At 44.6% G+C, this 17,599-nt stretch overlaps 1 protein-coding gene across 3 annotated transcripts in view; it reads left to right on the forward strand.

Moving 5' to 3' along the window:
* The window catches only part of Hecw2 (HECT, C2 and WW domain containing E3 ubiquitin protein ligase 2), a 362,611-nt gene that overhangs the window by 315,095 nt on the left and 29,917 nt on the right, over nucleotides 1-17,599 (forward strand). For all 3 annotated transcript variants that reach the window (XM_028886428.1, XM_028886412.2, XM_028886448.2), the window contains 3 exons: nucleotides 3,956-4,076; nucleotides 5,385-5,498; nucleotides 17,042-17,194. In XM_028886428.1, coding sequence (XP_028742261.1) covers nucleotides 3,956-4,076; nucleotides 5,385-5,498; nucleotides 17,042-17,194 — 388 coding nt within the window. The remainder of the gene's footprint in view (nucleotides 1-3,955; nucleotides 4,077-5,384; nucleotides 5,499-17,041; nucleotides 17,195-17,599) is intronic.

Raw genomic sequence — 17,599 nt, forward strand, 5'->3', positions numbered from 1 at the left:
CTGACTTGTACTAATTATGTGACAGCTGGTTTGGGGTATGGCTGCTCATACCTATCATCCCAGACCCAGGAAGGCGGAGGCAGGAAGATTTCTGGTTTTTCAAGTTCCAGGCCAGCCTGGGCTATATAACAAGACCCCGCCCCCATACTTCTTAAAATGCTACTATTTTAACCATAAACAGTCTTGTAAGTTATGTTAAACAACATAGAGGTAAAGATTTCTGTATTGTTTTTTAAATTTACACTAATAACACTATCCTTTCCCAAAACAAAAGTAACCCCTCAGAATTAATAAGGACAATACTTGTTCAAAACTATAGATGGTCAGAATTCTATTCATACCTTAAAATGAGGAACACGGCTTGACAGTCACCACTGAAGCAATTCCCATGAAGCTCCAGTCTGTTTCTGACATAGGATAACTTAGCTCCTTGCGTCTGGTGTACATATTAAAGCCAGATTAATCTCATTGATTGCAGTTGAGCTTGCTTCCTGTAAGTGATTCTTCAGCTTGGCTGTATTTGGGAATCATCTGGAGAGCTGTAAAAAACACTGAGGCCTGGTACCTACCCCCACAGAATCTGATGTCATGGTTTGGGGTGTGTGGCCTGAACTTTGGAATTGTTTTTAAAGTTTCCTCAGAGATTCTAATATGCACTCAAGGTTGAGAACCCCTGCTTGGGATTCTCTTTTGTTTCCTGGGTTTTGTGAGGGTGAATGCATTTGTTTTCTTCATGACTTAACTCTTAGCTCTTCGACAAGCCTCCAGATTACTGGTCGGGAGGCAGTCTTGTGAATATCCATCCCTGAAGCTCCAACATGTTTGCCTGTGTGTTGAGTATGTATGCACATAACATTAACAGCCAACACACAGAGAGCTTCTTACGACGTAGACGCTGCACAGTGTCATATACACACTAACATTTCACCCACAGGAATTAACTGATCTCTCATACACACTAACACTTCACCCACAGGAATTAACTGACCTCTCATACACACTAACATTTCACCCACAGGAATTAACTGATCTCTCATGCAAACTCCAGAGCTCCCCTGTCCAGGGTCGGTAGAGTATCCATGACTATCACATCCAGCTCAATATTTACACAGCTTCCTGTGTCCCTGGCTACCAACATCATTCCCCACACTGCTTTTAGCCTCCAGTGGACCTTGTCAAATCCCAAATTCCTGTCCCCGGCATAGGGTTTGGACAGGAAGCTGCTTCCTCGTTTCCTTCAGTAGCAAAGTGATGATGAGAACCTTTAATAGCCACTTCATGGACTCCCTGTGAGGATTTCTCAAGACTCCCCCTATGGAAAGCGCATTATCCCTAATGTATGGCAGGTGCTTATCAAACAATAGCTATCATTATCATTAAGAAACGCTGCTATCATCAGAGCTTCCCATTCCTCCCCCTTGCTTTTCTCCTAATTTGTATTTCGCATGCTCGGGGTTCCTCTGAGTCACCACACTCCTGACTAAGTTCTTGTCCCCTCAGGCCTCAACTGCAGGATGAACGCCTAACTGCTTCTCCACCCTTCCACCCTTCTTCCTCTTTCCCACCCTTCATCTGCCCTACACCCTCCGCTGAGAATTTCTCTAATCAAATACCACTTTAGCATTATTCCCTTTCCTTTCCTCAGTATTCTGTAAAGGTGCGCCCCGCGCCCCGCGCCCCGCCCCCATTCCCAACACCAGCATCAGAATTTCTAAACCTCTCTTCTGATTGGCTCCAGCCCCTGTCTCTCCGGCATGCCCACCATGCTCTCGGTTATGGAGCGTCTTCGGCATCTGTTGAACACACGTTCAGTATTTAGTCTAGTTCTTGCCTCTCTGAACCAGAATAAAATTCAGACTCTTTTCTATTTATATGTTTAGTGTTACTTAATTTTCTCATTGCTGTGACCAAATACCGGACAGAAAGGGACTTAAGAGAGGGAAGGTTTGTTTGAGTTTCAAGTTCAAGGGGATCCAGTCCATCGTGTCTGGGAAGATGGGGCAGCAGGAGCAGGTGGCTGTTCGTATTGCATCCCCAGTCAAAGAGCAGAGAGATGGATTTCAGGTACCAAGCCCTCTTCTTTTAATTCACTCCCAGAACCCAGACCCTGGGATGGTGCCACTGACATTTAGGGTGGGTCCTCCTACCTCACTTAACCAGAACTAGAAATTCCAAATCCCAGACATGCCCAGAGGCTTGTTTCCATGGTGACTCTGCATCCTATGGACTTGGCAATTAACCACTTAGCCTCCAACTAAGCTCCTCCCTGCGGTCTTGTCCATTCTGATCTCCGCACACATTGCTTTTCTGTGACATTACTATTATCTTCTCTATCACTGATCTCAAAGGCGAATACCCAGGAGGTCAGGCAGCCAGCCTGTGTCCCTGAGTGGATGTGAGGGAGTGGAGTCCATGGGAACATCCACCTGTCTCCTCCAGGAGGTTAACGCCATTTGTAAGATTTCGTCTAACTTTCAAGAGAAAAACTTCTTTTTCTTTTACTTGAAATCTAATAATAATTTTTAAATGCAACTAATCTAGCCCTTTTTTTTTTAATGTAGGGGGCAAACAGTCGACTGTGAGGCTGGGTATAGCCCCAGGGCTATGGTTTTATCTCTTCTGTTCTACAGTTTGTATCCATTCCAGTTTAAGACTTAATTATTTGATATGTTTCATTTCTGCCTTCTCAGCCAGGGCATCCATTGTTGACAATAACACCAGATTAGCAGTAAATAACCATCCTAGCTAACTCATTTGTTAAGGAAATTTTTGCTAGGCACCATGGCTCAAGCCTGTAATTGACGCACTGTGAGGCCACGGCAGGAGGCTGGAAAATCCAAGGCCAATCTAGGGTAACTAGCAAGCTCCTGTCTCAACAAAACAAATAACAACAAACCCACATACATGACAGACACACACACCCAGAAAAAAAGGAAGGAAAAGCAATCTCATGGAACTGGCATGCTGTGTAAGGACAAGACTATAATTTAGTTTCTGCCTTTGTCCTGTGTCCAGCCTGACATCCCAGCATGCTACCTAATCACCTGTGACACATGGATTTTTCTGTGGAAAGAGGAAGAAGCCATGTCCTATTTATACCTTATAAATAACACTTTATTAGTAATAAACGGCATACTTTTAATCTGTAGCTATTGACAGTATTTGACACATTGAGAATGCAGTAAATATTTTTTTATTAAGAAAACTTTTTATTCATTTTACATACCAATCACAGGTCCTCCTCCTCTTCCCTCCTCCCGTTCCTCCAGCCTCCCCTCCCCCAACCCACCCCCTCTTCTCTCCTACTAGAAGGTAAGGCCTCCTGTGGGGAGTCAGCAGAGCCTCGTATGAGAATGCAGTAAATAATAATACTGCTTATTCTTTGTGCAACTCCAAGATATGAATTCCTCTCACAGCTAGGCTTGAATTCTGATTTTAGAATAATCATTTTATTCTGCAGTGTAAAATAAATGTAATTGTATCTCTAAAAATCATCCTTAAATGTCATGCACATCTAAGAACATCTTCATGGGGCTTCCTGTGACTTCCTTTACAGTTTCCATGATCCTGTTTCAACAGCAAACAGAGATATTCCGCCCTGAATAGTTGTCCTTAGACATGAATAACTCTTTGACTCACTCTGGTTTGGATGGAAAGGGGAACATATCTGAGAAACTCGTGAGCATATTTGGCAGTTTAAACAGGATCTTCATTCTCAGTCGAAAAGCGACAAATAAAGAGTCTCTCATAAGACCTTCCTTAAGCTACGTTCAGGCCTTTGTGTGAGTGTGTGTGTGTGTGTGTGTGTGTGTGTGTGTGTGTGTGTGTGTGTGTGTGATGCAGAAGCTGAAGGCAGTGCCTCAGTTTCCTTTGCTAACTGTGGTGGTCTTTCATGGTGTTGTGACGGTGCTGGCACAGGGCACGGATCCAGATTGTTCTTCTGTGGTTCCTGCAGGTACTCAGCGTGCCAATGCCCGGGCGCCAGCCCCTTACAAGAGAGATTTCGAAGCCAAACTGAGGAACTTTTACAGGAAGTTAGAAACAAAAGGATATGGACAAGGCCCAGGGAAATTAAAGTAAGTAGAAATGACACAAACCACATTTATAGATGGTGAATGGGTAGGAAGCAGTCTTTATTTTAATGGGCATGGTTATTTCGGAGTTTATAAATTATACTGTAATGATGTAAAATGTTCAGGAACTAAGCACTAGTAAGCTTATGTTTTTTTTAATCAAGCTAGGACTGTGTAAAACCACAGACAAAGCCGGGCAGCGGTGACACGCCTTTAATCCCAGCACTCGGGAGGCAGAGGCAGGCAGATCTCTGTGAGTTCGAGGCTAGCCTGGTCTACAGAATGAGATCTAGGACAGGCTCCAAAGCTACACAGAGAAACCCTGTCTCAAACAAACAAACAAACAAACAAGTCACCCTGTGCCCTGAGTGCCCAAGGGAGGACCAGCCTCCATGCTTACTGCCCAGGTATAGTCAGTTCCACTTTCCTGGACCTCCCTACACATCGGCCCAACCCCAATTCTGTATCTCTCTGAACTGTGCTTTTCTCATACTGGAATTACCAAGTCCAGGCTCCCCGTCATCACCGTTGACACTGAGAGGGAGTCGGCATCTGTGGAAGATGACTTTGCCGTCATCACAGTAGATTGTCACGAGCGTCGTCCATTTTCATCCTCCCCCTTGGGGAGTCTCAAGATTCACTTAATTTAAGTACAATTGTAAACTCTCTTGCTTTGTAGGACACACGCACACACACACACACACACACATGCACACGCACACGCACGCACACACACACACACATGCACACGCACACGCACGCACACACACACACACATGCACACGCACACGCACGCACACACATGCGCACGCACACGCGCACACACACACATACACACACACACACACACACACACACGCACATACACGCACACGCGCACACGCACACGCACATGCACATGCACCCTCCTTTGTCTCACTGAACATTCAATAATTGAATTCCATGCTTAGGTGCATTCCAGCCTTAAAGGATTACTTTATAGTGTTGTTCTTTCTTTAGTTCTCTGTGTGTGTGTGTGTGTGTGTGTGTGTGTGATGACCTCTTTCTTTCTGGGATAAATGCCTTGGCCACTCAGAAAGGACTCACGGGTTTTTTACAGGCCAGGGATTGACCCGTGATTCTCTTGTGTAACTTGTGCCTTGCTGTTAAAGTGTTAGAGACAGACGTGTATTCAAGTGCAGACAGCAATGGCATTAAGCAACCTCACTCCTCACCTAGTTAATTGTGGTAAATAGACATTCGATGTCGAGAAAGATAAGGAATCGGAAATCATCTCTTAATGCACTTTTCACATCGTCTCTCTGGGGACAGGTTAATTATCCGAAGGGACCACCTGCTGGAAGATGCTTTCAATCAGATTATGGGCTACTCCAGAAAAGACCTGCAGAGGAATAAACTGTATGTCACCTTCCTCGGGGAAGAAGGGTAAGTGGAACAGAGAAGTGGTCTGTGCAGCACAGGCTGTGGCTACAGAGCGGATGTTTCTCCGCATCTGCGGTTCCCAGAACAGGAAGTCCTTCTGGCAGGAAGTGTGCTCAGACGCCTCAACATTTGCCTTTTTTGTTGTTGTTGTTGTTGTTGCTTCCTCTGGTTTGTAAATCATTTGACATGTAATTTTTTTTTTTTAATGAAAACAACTGTTACCTATAATTCATTCTTTCAATGAGAAGTCTGGTTTGGTTGCTCTTCTCGGCATCTGTCCATCTTTTGAAAGGGAAAACGCTGGAGCTTTGAGGGGCAGGGAACAAGGAACTGCAGTTTGCATCTTGGTTTCCACCCTGGCGCTCTGAGTAGAACGTGTGTCACCTGTTAAATAAGCTCCAGTTCAAAATCACAGATCCTGCCGCTCTGCCCAGAGGTGCCCACAGCAACCACGCCAAGGCCTCCGCTCCCGTCCCCGCCTCCAGTTCTCTTCCTTTGGGAGGGCAGCATACCTCCCAATATAACCACCTACTGTAAACAAACCTTGCAACATGACTCCTCCATGAGTGTGCTCGTCTAGATAAGGGTTGGGAAACAAGGGCTGGGGCTCCCACACTGAGTCTGCGGCACCCCAGGTGGACCTAGCATAGCCTCGGACTGATAGCTAGCATCCCTCACAGGCCCCTCCTCCTTCCTATCTCAGGACTCAGGGCTTGCTTTGTAGCTTGTGGCTACTAGACACAATTAAAAAAGGCCATGCCCAGGCTTAGTACATGAGGAGGGACTTAGTCTTACTGTTCTGCAACTTGATGTGCCATGTTTTATTGATACTCATGGGAGATCTGCCCTTTCCTGGATGGAGACAGAAGAGGAGGGGATTGAGGATGGGAGGTTGGGGGAGTGGGGAGAGGGAACTGGGAAAAGAGAATGGAGTGGGGTCGGGGGAGAGGCTGCTGCCGGGATATAAAATAAATAGATGATTACTTTTTTAAAAAAATGCCACACAGTCATCCAAACTCTGGTTGGGTTGGGTTGGACACTGTTGGCTTGGATATTGGTTTATTAAGCAGCGCTGAGGACTTTGGGCCTTGCATCGATACTCCATCAGTACTCCGAGGTCTAATCCCCAGCCCTTTTCTAGTTTTTATTTTGAGAGAGGGTCTTAACAAAATGCTCAAGCTGGCCTTGAACTTAGTCCATAGCCCAGTGAGACCTTGAAAATTGCAATTCTCCTGTCTCCACCTCCTTGTCACTGGTGTTCCAGGCCTGTGCTACCAAGCCCAGTAGTTTGGATCGCTTTAAGAACACCCCTCTGAGTCTTAGCCAGTAGTGAAGAAGGTTAAGGAGCCATATTAGTGATAGCCAACCAACTTGCCCCCCCTCCCAGTGTGTGGTAGATGGATGGAGGTTGAAAGCACAGTGCGACTTACCTGTCCACGGAACTAGAGAAGAGCAAAATCAAGACCCAAGCCCAAGACAAAGACTGTCTTCTGACGCCCATGGACCATACCGGGATTTAAGAAGCACCCCTTATCTTTAGTCTGTCCTGTTGTTGTTGTTGTTTTTTTCTCCCCTTGGAATGCATTTTAACATTCCAGATAGTGACTGAACACATGAAGTTTGGGCTTCAGTGTCCCTGAGACTTCAGCCTCTCATGACTAGCTTACACATGTAAATAGACTCGGAACTTGTGTTCGTCAGCTTAACGCTGCAGGTGCGCGGTTGAAAACGGAGGCAAGTGTCGTTAGCCTTCTCACAGGTATGCCAGGGATGTCAATTATTTCCTCACAGGATGAGTCGGGTTTGGATGAGAATGTTTTTTTCTCTCAGAACTCCAGCTGCCTCCTTTTATTATTAAACCACAGACTTTTTTTTTTTTTTTTTTTGACACATGATCTTGCTATGTGGCTCAGATTGGCTGTCAACTTTCAAGCTAGTGACCTCAGCCTCCAAAGAGCTGGTAGCTGGGTCTACAGATGGACATCAGTACTTCTGGCTTGGGCCAGAGTATGTTGAGATACCAGACATACACTTCAGAAGCCCTGGTGGGTCCGTTTGAATAGAACACATGATGGTTGTCATCCTGAAGTGGTCTACCGTTTTCTGAACTGATGGGATTAGTTCCAAGCAGAGCTAGATTCCTTTTTGTTGGATGACCACTGGTAATCAAGTACTTCCTGCCCCTGTCACACGTCTACTTCCCATGACACCAAGGGGAAACAGAGAGAGTGTGTCTGGGGAGGGTTCTCAGTTACCAGAAACAGTCCCTTAATCTACTCCTCTATGCATGGGTTATTGATACCGAGTTTCTGGACTCAGGCTCTATCATGTAAGTATCCTTTAGACAGGATGTAAGATATAGGGTACTGAGAAAACATCTGCTGGCTTTGGAAAAAGAAAACTGGTCTCTTTCTGAAAAACACAGAAACCTCAAAACTATATGAAAGTTTAAAAAAAAAAAAAAAAACCTTTCAAAGAATGACCATCACATGAAGGCATATTTCTTTCTAGATTGTAAAACATGCCCACAGTTTCCCATTGAATTTTAGAAATGGAACTTTTCTGTTTCTCCAGATTTAATGCTGTCAAAATATTTATTTATCATTTTAAGTTCTTTGGGTTTAAGTCTACTGTTTGGCATTTAAAAGCAAATAGTTTGTCATTTGGATTTTGGTTCCTAGTTTTTCTTCAGTGCCAAGGTTCCTTGAGGAAAGTGTGGACTCTAGGGCTGGGACAAGAAGAATATCCAAGATGGGGCCTGAAGTGTCTCCTAGTACCTTCCACAAAGTGGGGAAGTTTGTCACCAGCCCAGAGCCACAGGGCACAGGAGCCAACAGAGTCCCCACTGACCAAAGTGGGAATAATCTCAGCTACAAAATGAATGAATAAAGGGATACTGAATTGTAACTCTGAGTGAGTGAACACATGCTCAAATGAGGAAATAGATGGGAGAAAGGAAAATCTCTCCAAATTACTCAGGAGAATTTCGTAACTGTGGGTTGCATAGTGACTTTTCCCTAAATAATTCAGAAAGGATATAGGGTAGAGAAGTGAGTTTGTTTTGTTGAAACCTGGCAAACATTGTCTCAGTCATAAGTCATGTGGACAGTGTGTCCTTCATGTGAGAACAACACTTTACCCAAATTCGTAATCACAGTCTTGCTACAGGAAAAACACGGGACAGTTCCCAGTTCGTACAATATATCATAAGAACCTCTCACCAGTAGTAATCTCAAAAATCATTGAGGACATTGAAAAAACAAAAGAGTTTGAGAGAATGCTATAGTCAGGAAGAGATGAGATGCTTAAATGAAATGCCCCTTCCTGGATGAGATTGTAGAGAGAGCAGGTGAGAGAGAATGAAGTCTGGATCAAGTACGAATTTTGTTAAGAGTTGTCCAGCAGTAATGGCTCGTTGATGTGACAGTCACTGAACCAAGTTTTGTGAAAGAGTTTCTTCCCAAGGGACTGGAGCCCTGAGTCACAGATACCCCTGCCCAGGGGTAGGATTAGCGGTCTTAGGAAAGAGACAGGGTGGCCTGGAGTGTAGGGAAACAAGTGAAAATAGGATCCACTCCAGGCATAGTCATCCTCTTCACGGGACTCGTGCTGAGGAAAATCACACCCTTAGTGTGATCTAAAAAGTGTCAAATACATCACACTGGTGAGGCCCACTTGAGGCAGACAGACATGGCTCCAAGTTCCTGAAGAACAACTTAGGCAGCCGTTGCCTCTGAGTGCTGTCAGCAGAGGGGATGGTGGGGGTACTGGCCAGCTGCCTGGCTAGCTGGTGGTAGGGCAGGTGAGGATAGAGGCCTTCTTTAGGGTTCCCATCAGATGTATTGATGAGGAATGCTCTATACTGATAAGAGGAATTCATAAAGGCTATGCAAGAGCTCTTTGCTCTATCTTTTTTTATTATTTTTATTTTTTGGTTTTTTGAGACAGAGTTTCTCTGTGTAACTTTGTGCCTTTCCTGGAACTCGCTTTGGAGACCAGGCTGGCCTCGAACTCACAGAGATCCGCTTGCCTCTACCTCCTGAGTGCTGGGATTAAAGGTGTGTGCCACCTCTGCCCGGTTGCATTATCTCTTCTTATAATTCTAAAATAATAGGTTTAGCAAATGAAAACATTTGTTCAGGATTTGGAAAGATTTAGCTGATATTTCCTTTTTGAGTTTTCTTGTTGCCTTGTTGTTAGATGGCTGACTTCTCTGGGATTATTTTCACTGTAGGCCTCTGTCATCACTTATGGTCAGTAGAGTAAGTACATAGAGTTAATTTTGTGACAAGTCTAAATTAATACTAATTTTGGCGTCCAAAGAGTATTACTGTGTATCAACTTTATAGTAGCCAAGAGGGATCAGCACTTTGCAGGTATTGTTGATACTATCTCAATGATTTTATTTCCAATCTGACAACAGTCTGTCTAGCTTTGCCAAAGCATAAAGAACAGTGCATTTACTTTTAATGACAGTGCATTTTCCTGTCTTCCAAAATAAGGATAGATTAGCGGCTTCACAGAAAGGAGAGCTATGCTTTATGCTGATTCTTCACATATATCTGAAACACAATATATAGATTGTTCCAGAAGTAAGGAATCTGTAGGGTAATGTAGATGCTATTTGAGGTAGAAAAAAACCCCAGACCATTGGAAATGCCTGTCTTCAGTTACATCCTTGGGCCTATAAATGTAGGTGCGTTAGAACAACTTATCTCTGTGATAGCCTTGGGTTTTCACAAAAGGTAGGCTAAAACTGGGAGTCGTGTTCTAGGCAGTAGGATCCCCACCACACTTGGTCCGGTTATGTTGTCTCGAAAAGTTTGGGGAGGGGAAGAGAGCAGGGGCAGAACTGCCGAAAACGCTCACCCTGCTCAAAGGTGGGGAGACGTGGTTTGTCCCTGTTTCTGAGGAGCCTTGGTCTGCCTAGCAGTTGCTTCTGGGATGGAGGAAAGCGTGGGACATGCTGTATCTTCTTCTTTGGTGTGTTGCTTTTGTTAATTAACGATTCCAGCAGCCAAAGCTCACACGGTATCAGAACTCAGGTAGATTCTGATAAGGCATCTAGGCCGTTCCCTAACTCCTCATACCTCCAAACTAAAGAAATAATGTCCTAGACAGAGATGATGTTGACTCTGGGATTGTTCCGCCTCCGTTTTTTTTTCCTTCTCGGCAGCTCTGTAAAGGGCACCTTTATTTAAGAAAGAATGAATTCATTATGTGCAAAGTGCTGTCAAGATGACATCAGTCATCAGTCTCGCCAGTCACCCTTCGACTAGGAAGGGGCGTATGCAAATAGTTTTCCTTTGGGGACCTGTGTGTAGGATCTTTCTGTATTCCTCAGGGATAGGGACATAAAATAACCAGGGGTTAGGGGATGACTTGAAATAGTCCCCCGCCCACTGCTTGTTAATTAACCAGTAGCCCTCACATATAACCAAACTGGGGTCTGAGCTGTGAAGTTGTAGGGCTTCCTTTGACCTTGGGTTGCTGCTTTCTCTCACAGAGAGGTAGCCACATCATTTGAATCATCCTAACCTACCAACGGTGCATGCTGTGTAGCCACACTCCGGCTTGGTACCACCAAGTGCAGCTGTGTCTTCGGAGACCTCCTTCCTCAGCTCCAGTCCTTGTTAAGTGGCTCCAGAGCTAATGCTTCTCTGCTCTAAATGCCTGTGGCTGAGTCAGAAGGTGCCAAGGCCATGTGTGCTTGGACACACCTAGGGGAAAAGATAGTGTGACTTCCTGAGGCTATCGTCACATTCTCCCATCTTTTCAGTCTGTTTCCACTGGTCAAGTGTTTTGGTTTTGGTGATTTTTAGTTGAAATATAAAGAATAGGAGAATAAAATTAACTATTTTAATGCATGTCAAATGCTGCTAATAACTCATGTAGTGGGCCAGGCCAGCAACGTGATGATGGGTAAAGTGCTTTGTCAGCAGGCTGTGCTTGGGACACCATGGCCACCCTACCGACGACATCTGTGCTTACTCAGAAATGCCCTCAGATGCAGCTGTTATGTGGCTACACACCCGTTGTCCAGAGTTTCTGTATTTCCTTGCCAAGCCTTTAGCTGTGGAACCAACCTAACTGGATAAACAGGAATTTAACAAACGATCCCTGTGATATGAGTCACGTTAACTATTTATATGGAAGAGGTGTTATAAGAGCTGCGTGCCCACATGCCCTGCTGTGACATGTTTCATTGAATTTGCTAGACCTAGATAGAAAGTTGCAGCCCACGACATACTCCTAAATATGCAGTTCTGCATTTGGAGTTAAAACCAAATTAAAGGAGAATGACTAGCTTGGCTTTGGAGTGACTCTATTCATGTTTCAGGAGTTGAAAAAAAAAAAAAAGGAAGATAAAACGTTTCCCAGTTAAACGTACATTTCCTTCTAAAGGAGCTGTTTGTTTTCTTCTCTTCTGAGGTGAGTTTTGCTTTCCAGCTTAACTCCTCAGAGAAGATATGTTTGTCTTCAGCCATAAGAGGAACGGATCAGTAGGGTCATTGTTGTCTTAACAAACTTGACCACGCTAGAAGACATTACACTGTGAACTTTCTAAGCCAACTCACTTGTGTGACAGTAGTTTCAGATTGAGTCATTTCTTAGGGATTAGCACAGTTTGCTCAAGGCACTGAATTAGTGTACCACCACCCCATAGCAAACTGGCTCACATTCATTCACACAGCCCGATGCCAAATAACAATATAAGTGATGCCAACTTTCTTTAGAGAGCATCAGGGAGCTCTGTGTATTTAGGTCCCACTGAATATCATTCTGCACAAAGGAGTGTCTTAGTTAGGGTTTCTATTGCTGTGATGAAACGCCGTGGCCAAAAAGCAAGTTGGGGAGGAAAAGGTTTATCCGGCTTACGATTCCACATCACAGTTCATCATCACAGAAATCAAGACAGGAACTCAAGCAGAGCAGGAACCTGGAGGCAGGAGCTGATGCAGAGGCCATGGAGGGGGGCTGCTTACTGGCTTGCTCAGCCTGCTTTCTTGTAGAACCCAGAACCACCAGCCCAGAGCTGGCACTACCCACAATGGGCTGGGCCCTTCCCCTATCAATCACTAATTAGGAAAATGCCCTACAGGCTTGCCTACAGCCTGATCTTACGGAAGCATTTTCTTAATTGAGGATGCCTCCTCTCAGATGCCTTTGGCTTGCGTCAGTCAGGTTGACGTAAAACTATCCAGCACAAGGAGTATGACAAAATCACCTGCTCTCAGTGTTGTGGTCAGAATCTAAATTTATGTACGGGGGAGGCGAATACACATGGGTCCTTAGAATGTACTCTGGTGAGTGCAGTATCATTGAAATATTCAAAGTGAAATCTTTTTTTTTTTTTTTTTTTTTTTTTTTTTTTTTTTTTGGTTTTTCGAGACAGGGTTTCTCTGTGTAGCTTTGCGCCTTTCCTGGGACTCACTTGGTAGTCCAGGCTGGCCTCGAACTCACAGAGATCCGCCTGGCTCTGCCTCCCGAGTGCTGGGATTAAAGGCGTGCGCCACCAACGCCCGGCTTCAAAGTGAAATCTTAGGGACCACCCTGTAATTTTTAATGGAAAATCCACAGTAGAGGCACGTTTGCTTATTCCAGCCATCACCAAGAAAGCAGGCTCACTTTCTCGGTTTGCCTATTATTTCAGCTCCCTGTGGCCCTGGGGTCCTGTGGGCCTCTGCAAAGTAAAAAGCCCAGCAAGAGGAACAACCACAGCAAGTCAGAGAGTATTTATGGCTCCTTGGAGGAGTCACACTAAAGATGTATAGTAAGCCAGATGTTTTAAGAAAGCATTTCCCTCCTCCCTGTTTTTGTAACAACAGTTGGCAAAACTTTTCTATACAGAGACTGATAGTAAACACCTTTAGACTTTGCCCAGCGTACATTCTCCGTGGCACGTACACGCCTGAGCATTTTATCAGGGCACGGCCACACACAAGCCAGCCCGGGGCATTTCAGTATAGCTTTATTTACGTATCCTGGGCTTCGGGTGGTTTGCCCTCAGGACAGAGTTTGCCAAGCCCTGTTCTATCAGCAATATTGTTTTCATCTCGATGGACAGTTAAAATTTACTGAAGGGCAGGACATATCGGATAACCTTAGAATGAAATAAGGGCACTTGTTTAGGGTTCGAGACCTGGCCTCAGTCTTCTCTAAAAAAAAAAAAAAAAAAAAAAAAAAGAGGTAATTTAACAAAATTACTCCCGTGATGTCTTGGACAATTGGTGTCCTAGCTCTATTTCTGTTGCTGTGATAAACGCCATGATCAAAAGCAACTTGGGGAGGAAATGATTTATTTCATCCTATAAATTATGATCTGTCATCCAAAGAGACCAGGGCGGAAACTCTAGGCAAGAGATTGAAGCAGAAATCATTGAGGAATGCTGCTGCCTAGCTTGCTTGAAATCTCCCAGTCAGCTGTCATACACGACCTGGACCACCTGTCCAGAGGTGCCATTGTCCACAGTGGTCTTTCCTCATCAATTAACAGCCGAGAAACTACCACCTAGACCTGCCCACAGGCCAATCTGATGGAGGCAATTCCTCAGTCAAGGTCAATGAAAAGAAGTGGCGTCCCCAGGAGGTGCAGTAACTTCAACCCGCTTTAGCAAAGGGAAGTGTCCAGCCTTACTTAGCTCCTTCGCCACACCTCAGGGTTGGGGTCAGTTCCAGGAGACGAGGGAATCCCCACCGGTGCAGTGAGAAAAGGCTAAAGGAGGTGACCTGCTCAGGAGTAGAGAAGGAACAGATCCCAGAGACCAAGGCATCCAAAGATGGAGTCCTACCAGGAGGAGCTTGTTGGAAATCGTTCCCCTTCAAGACCTGGATGAATGCTTGGACTGGACCTGGCATTTCAGTCTTTGTTGGAAGGTTGTGTGCAAAGACCGTCCAAGTGGAAGGCTGCTGCTGCTGCCACCGCCGCTGCTGCTGCTGGCCTCCGAAGCCAGAACTAGGAGAGGAAGAAGAAGCCACAAACAGGCAGCATGATGGTGGGGTAGCCCGAGCTTCCAGGTACCTCTGAGCGGCCTGAGGATGGCCTTCGTAGCCTATCCTGGAGCCACACGTTGACTTCCTTATAAGCATTTATAATGACAGGGCCACCAGGCCACTGTCATCATAGCCTGATTGGCCCCTAGAGTCGCAAGTACCTGCCCCTTTCCGCCCTGGAGGTTTCCCACAGGTGCACTGTGGGTATGAATTGAGGAGCTTGCAGTCCTTACCCATGCTGTGCTGGACAGCTTTAACTGTACCACTTATGTTTCTTTTGATGTAGATTAGAAAAAAGGTTGAACTAGCACTTGGAAAATTCAAAAATGTTATGTAAGACAGTGTGCAGTGAAAAAAAAATCCCAGTTGATTTATTGAAAATAGATATTAAGTAAATAATGGTATCGATAGTTGGATATAACAAAAGTGGGAAATTAATATGTGAATTGTTGAAGTCCACACTGTGCAAATTCAGTTACACTATCACTACATAAAAAAGTCATTTTTATTTTGTTTACATTTTTATTTTTCCAAATCTTCTGCCTATAACAGGATTATTTTCTAGGTCATAAAATTCCATCACTTGAAAAGGCCCAGATGATTCCACTTTCATTAAAATAATAATAATAATAATACAATAGTGGAGGCCAGGTGAGGTAGTGCATGCCTTTGTTCCCAGCATTCAGAGGCAGAAGTAGGTGGATCTCTGCAAGTTTGGAGTTTGAGATCTACATAGTCAGTTCCAGCCCAGCCAGGGCTACAGAGTGAGACATGATTAAAGGGGCTGGAAAGATACCTCCGTCAGTAAGTAACAGGAAGGCTTGAGTTCAATACCCAGAACTTGTTCAAATCTTAGATGGTCTTTTAATAAAAAAAAAAAAACCTGGAGCCTGATATGGGGGTAAAAGCTGAAAGATCAGAGAAGCAGAGCAGCCAGCCACTAGTTCTTACCTCTACAAAATCCTCAGCCTAAAGAGAGTGAGTTCCTGTTTCCTCACGCCTTATATACCTTTCTCTGCCCAGACATCTCTTCCTGGGATTAAAGGCGTGTGTGTTTCCCAAGCAAAGGCATGAGATCTCAAGTGCTGGCATTAAAGGTGTGTGCCACCACTGCCTGGCTCTGTTTCTCTCCTAGACTGGATCAATCTTTTGTAGCCCAGTGTGGCCTTGAACTCACAGAGATTCAGACAGGTCTCTGCCTCCTGAGTAATAGGATGTAAGTGATAGAATGCCACCACTGTCTGGCCTCTACATCTAATCTAGTGGCTTGTTCTGTCCCCTGATCCTCAGGCAAGTTTATTAGGGTACACACTATATCACCACAGGAACTCACTGTTTTTAAATTGGTCCAGGGCTGTTAGCTCACACTTATAATTTTAGCACTACTGGGAGCACAGAGACAGGTGGATCCTTGAAGTTCACTGGTCACTTATCATAGCCTGTTTGGTGAGCCCCAGGCCAGTAAGAGGGCCTGTCTCAAAAAGCTAGGTGTCACCTGAAGACTTGTTATCTGGCCTCTGCATACACACTACACACACACACACACACACACACACACACACACACACACACACTACACACATACACACTACACACACATACACACACACACACACACACACACACACACACACACACACACAATAATACCCAAGTAACAGATGTGGTGGGAAGGATAAAGCAAACGAAAGTCTTTGGAGTTGCTGGCTACCCATCTCACTCCCATCGTTGAATCTGTGTGTGTACTTTTTATAAAAGGGCTGATATAGTGTATTCATTTTCAATTTAGCATCTCAAGTGGCCTTATATTTCAAACTTCTCTTTATTGTGCTCATCCCACTTGGGCATTGTTGGCCACTTGTTATTTCTCAAACCCTTCACTGTCTTAATTCCACTTCCCCCTGACCCTGAAGCTGTTGCAAGTCAGGTGGAATCAGCAGTGTGTTCGGGGTCTAGAGCTCCAGCCCACCCGGGTACCTCCCGTAGAGAGTTGACTGTACCCTCTTTTCCCTTGTCTCTAGTTTTCCATGGTGTTTTATGATTTATACCTTTCACTGTATCCTCTTCTTCTTCTTTTTTTTTTCTTTTTTGGTCTCTGATCTCCCTAAGGAGACTTTTTTTTTCTTCCCCCATTCAGAAAATTTCCAGAAATCCCTGAGGCCTGCATTTCCTTTAAGTAGATGTAACTGCTTTCCTTTGTGTGAATGAAACATTCCCATCATGCGCCTTTCCCTGTGACCTGGCATTGGACATTTAAGAAATGTATATTTGCGTGTGTTTGTATAAATCATGAGTGCACTGAGTATTATTTACATGTCTCATGGGTAGCTGTAGTTTTAGATATGAGCTGTATAAATGTCTAGTTTGTTATTTTGGGTCAAGAGTACAGAGATAAGAATTTTTTTCACTTCTGTTTGGATAGCCCTGATGTGTAGAATGTCACTGTAATAAGTATTCTTTAGAAAGTTTAAAAACAGAAGAAAATATACCCAATACCTAGGAGAAGTTAAAGCTGATTATTCTTCATGTGGATTGTTGTTGTTGTTTTACAGGTTGGATTACAGTGGGCCTTCCAGAGAATTCTTCTTCCTGGTATCCAGAGAACTCTTTAACCCCTATTATGGCTTATTTGAATATTCAGCCAACGACACATACACAGTACAAATAAGTCCTATGTCTGCTTTTGTAGACAATCACCACGAATGGTAAGGGCTTTGTTTCTGTGACCGTTATCCTCCCCTGTGGTAGACCCCCTTGTCCCCCCCAAAAGGAAGCCACATTTCTATTGGTGAAATTATTAAGGCCACTCCACGTAGTTAAAAGGAAGATTTATTTAATGGCGTAATTTACAAATGAAGGGATAGGTAGGTCGCAGGGTCTGGGGAAGGTGTATCGCAGTCCAGCGGTGTTCTCTGGAGCTCTGCTCGGTCCACCTCCACCGTTCAGGGTCCCGGAACAGAAAGAGTGCTGGCCCATCCAGATCTCGGGTCTCCAGGCGCCTCCCTGGGCCCCGCCTCATAGGCGTGACAGTTACCGAAGCCTCAATGGGGGTTGGAACTTCCAGATCCAAGCTGGAATGGCTACCCACTACACATTTCTGTAAACATTTT

Source organism: Peromyscus leucopus, chromosome 13 (genome assembly GCF_004664715.2).
Source record: "Peromyscus leucopus breed LL Stock chromosome 13, UCI_PerLeu_2.1, whole genome shotgun sequence".
Lineage (NCBI taxonomy): Eukaryota > Metazoa > Chordata > Mammalia > Rodentia > Cricetidae > Peromyscus > Peromyscus leucopus.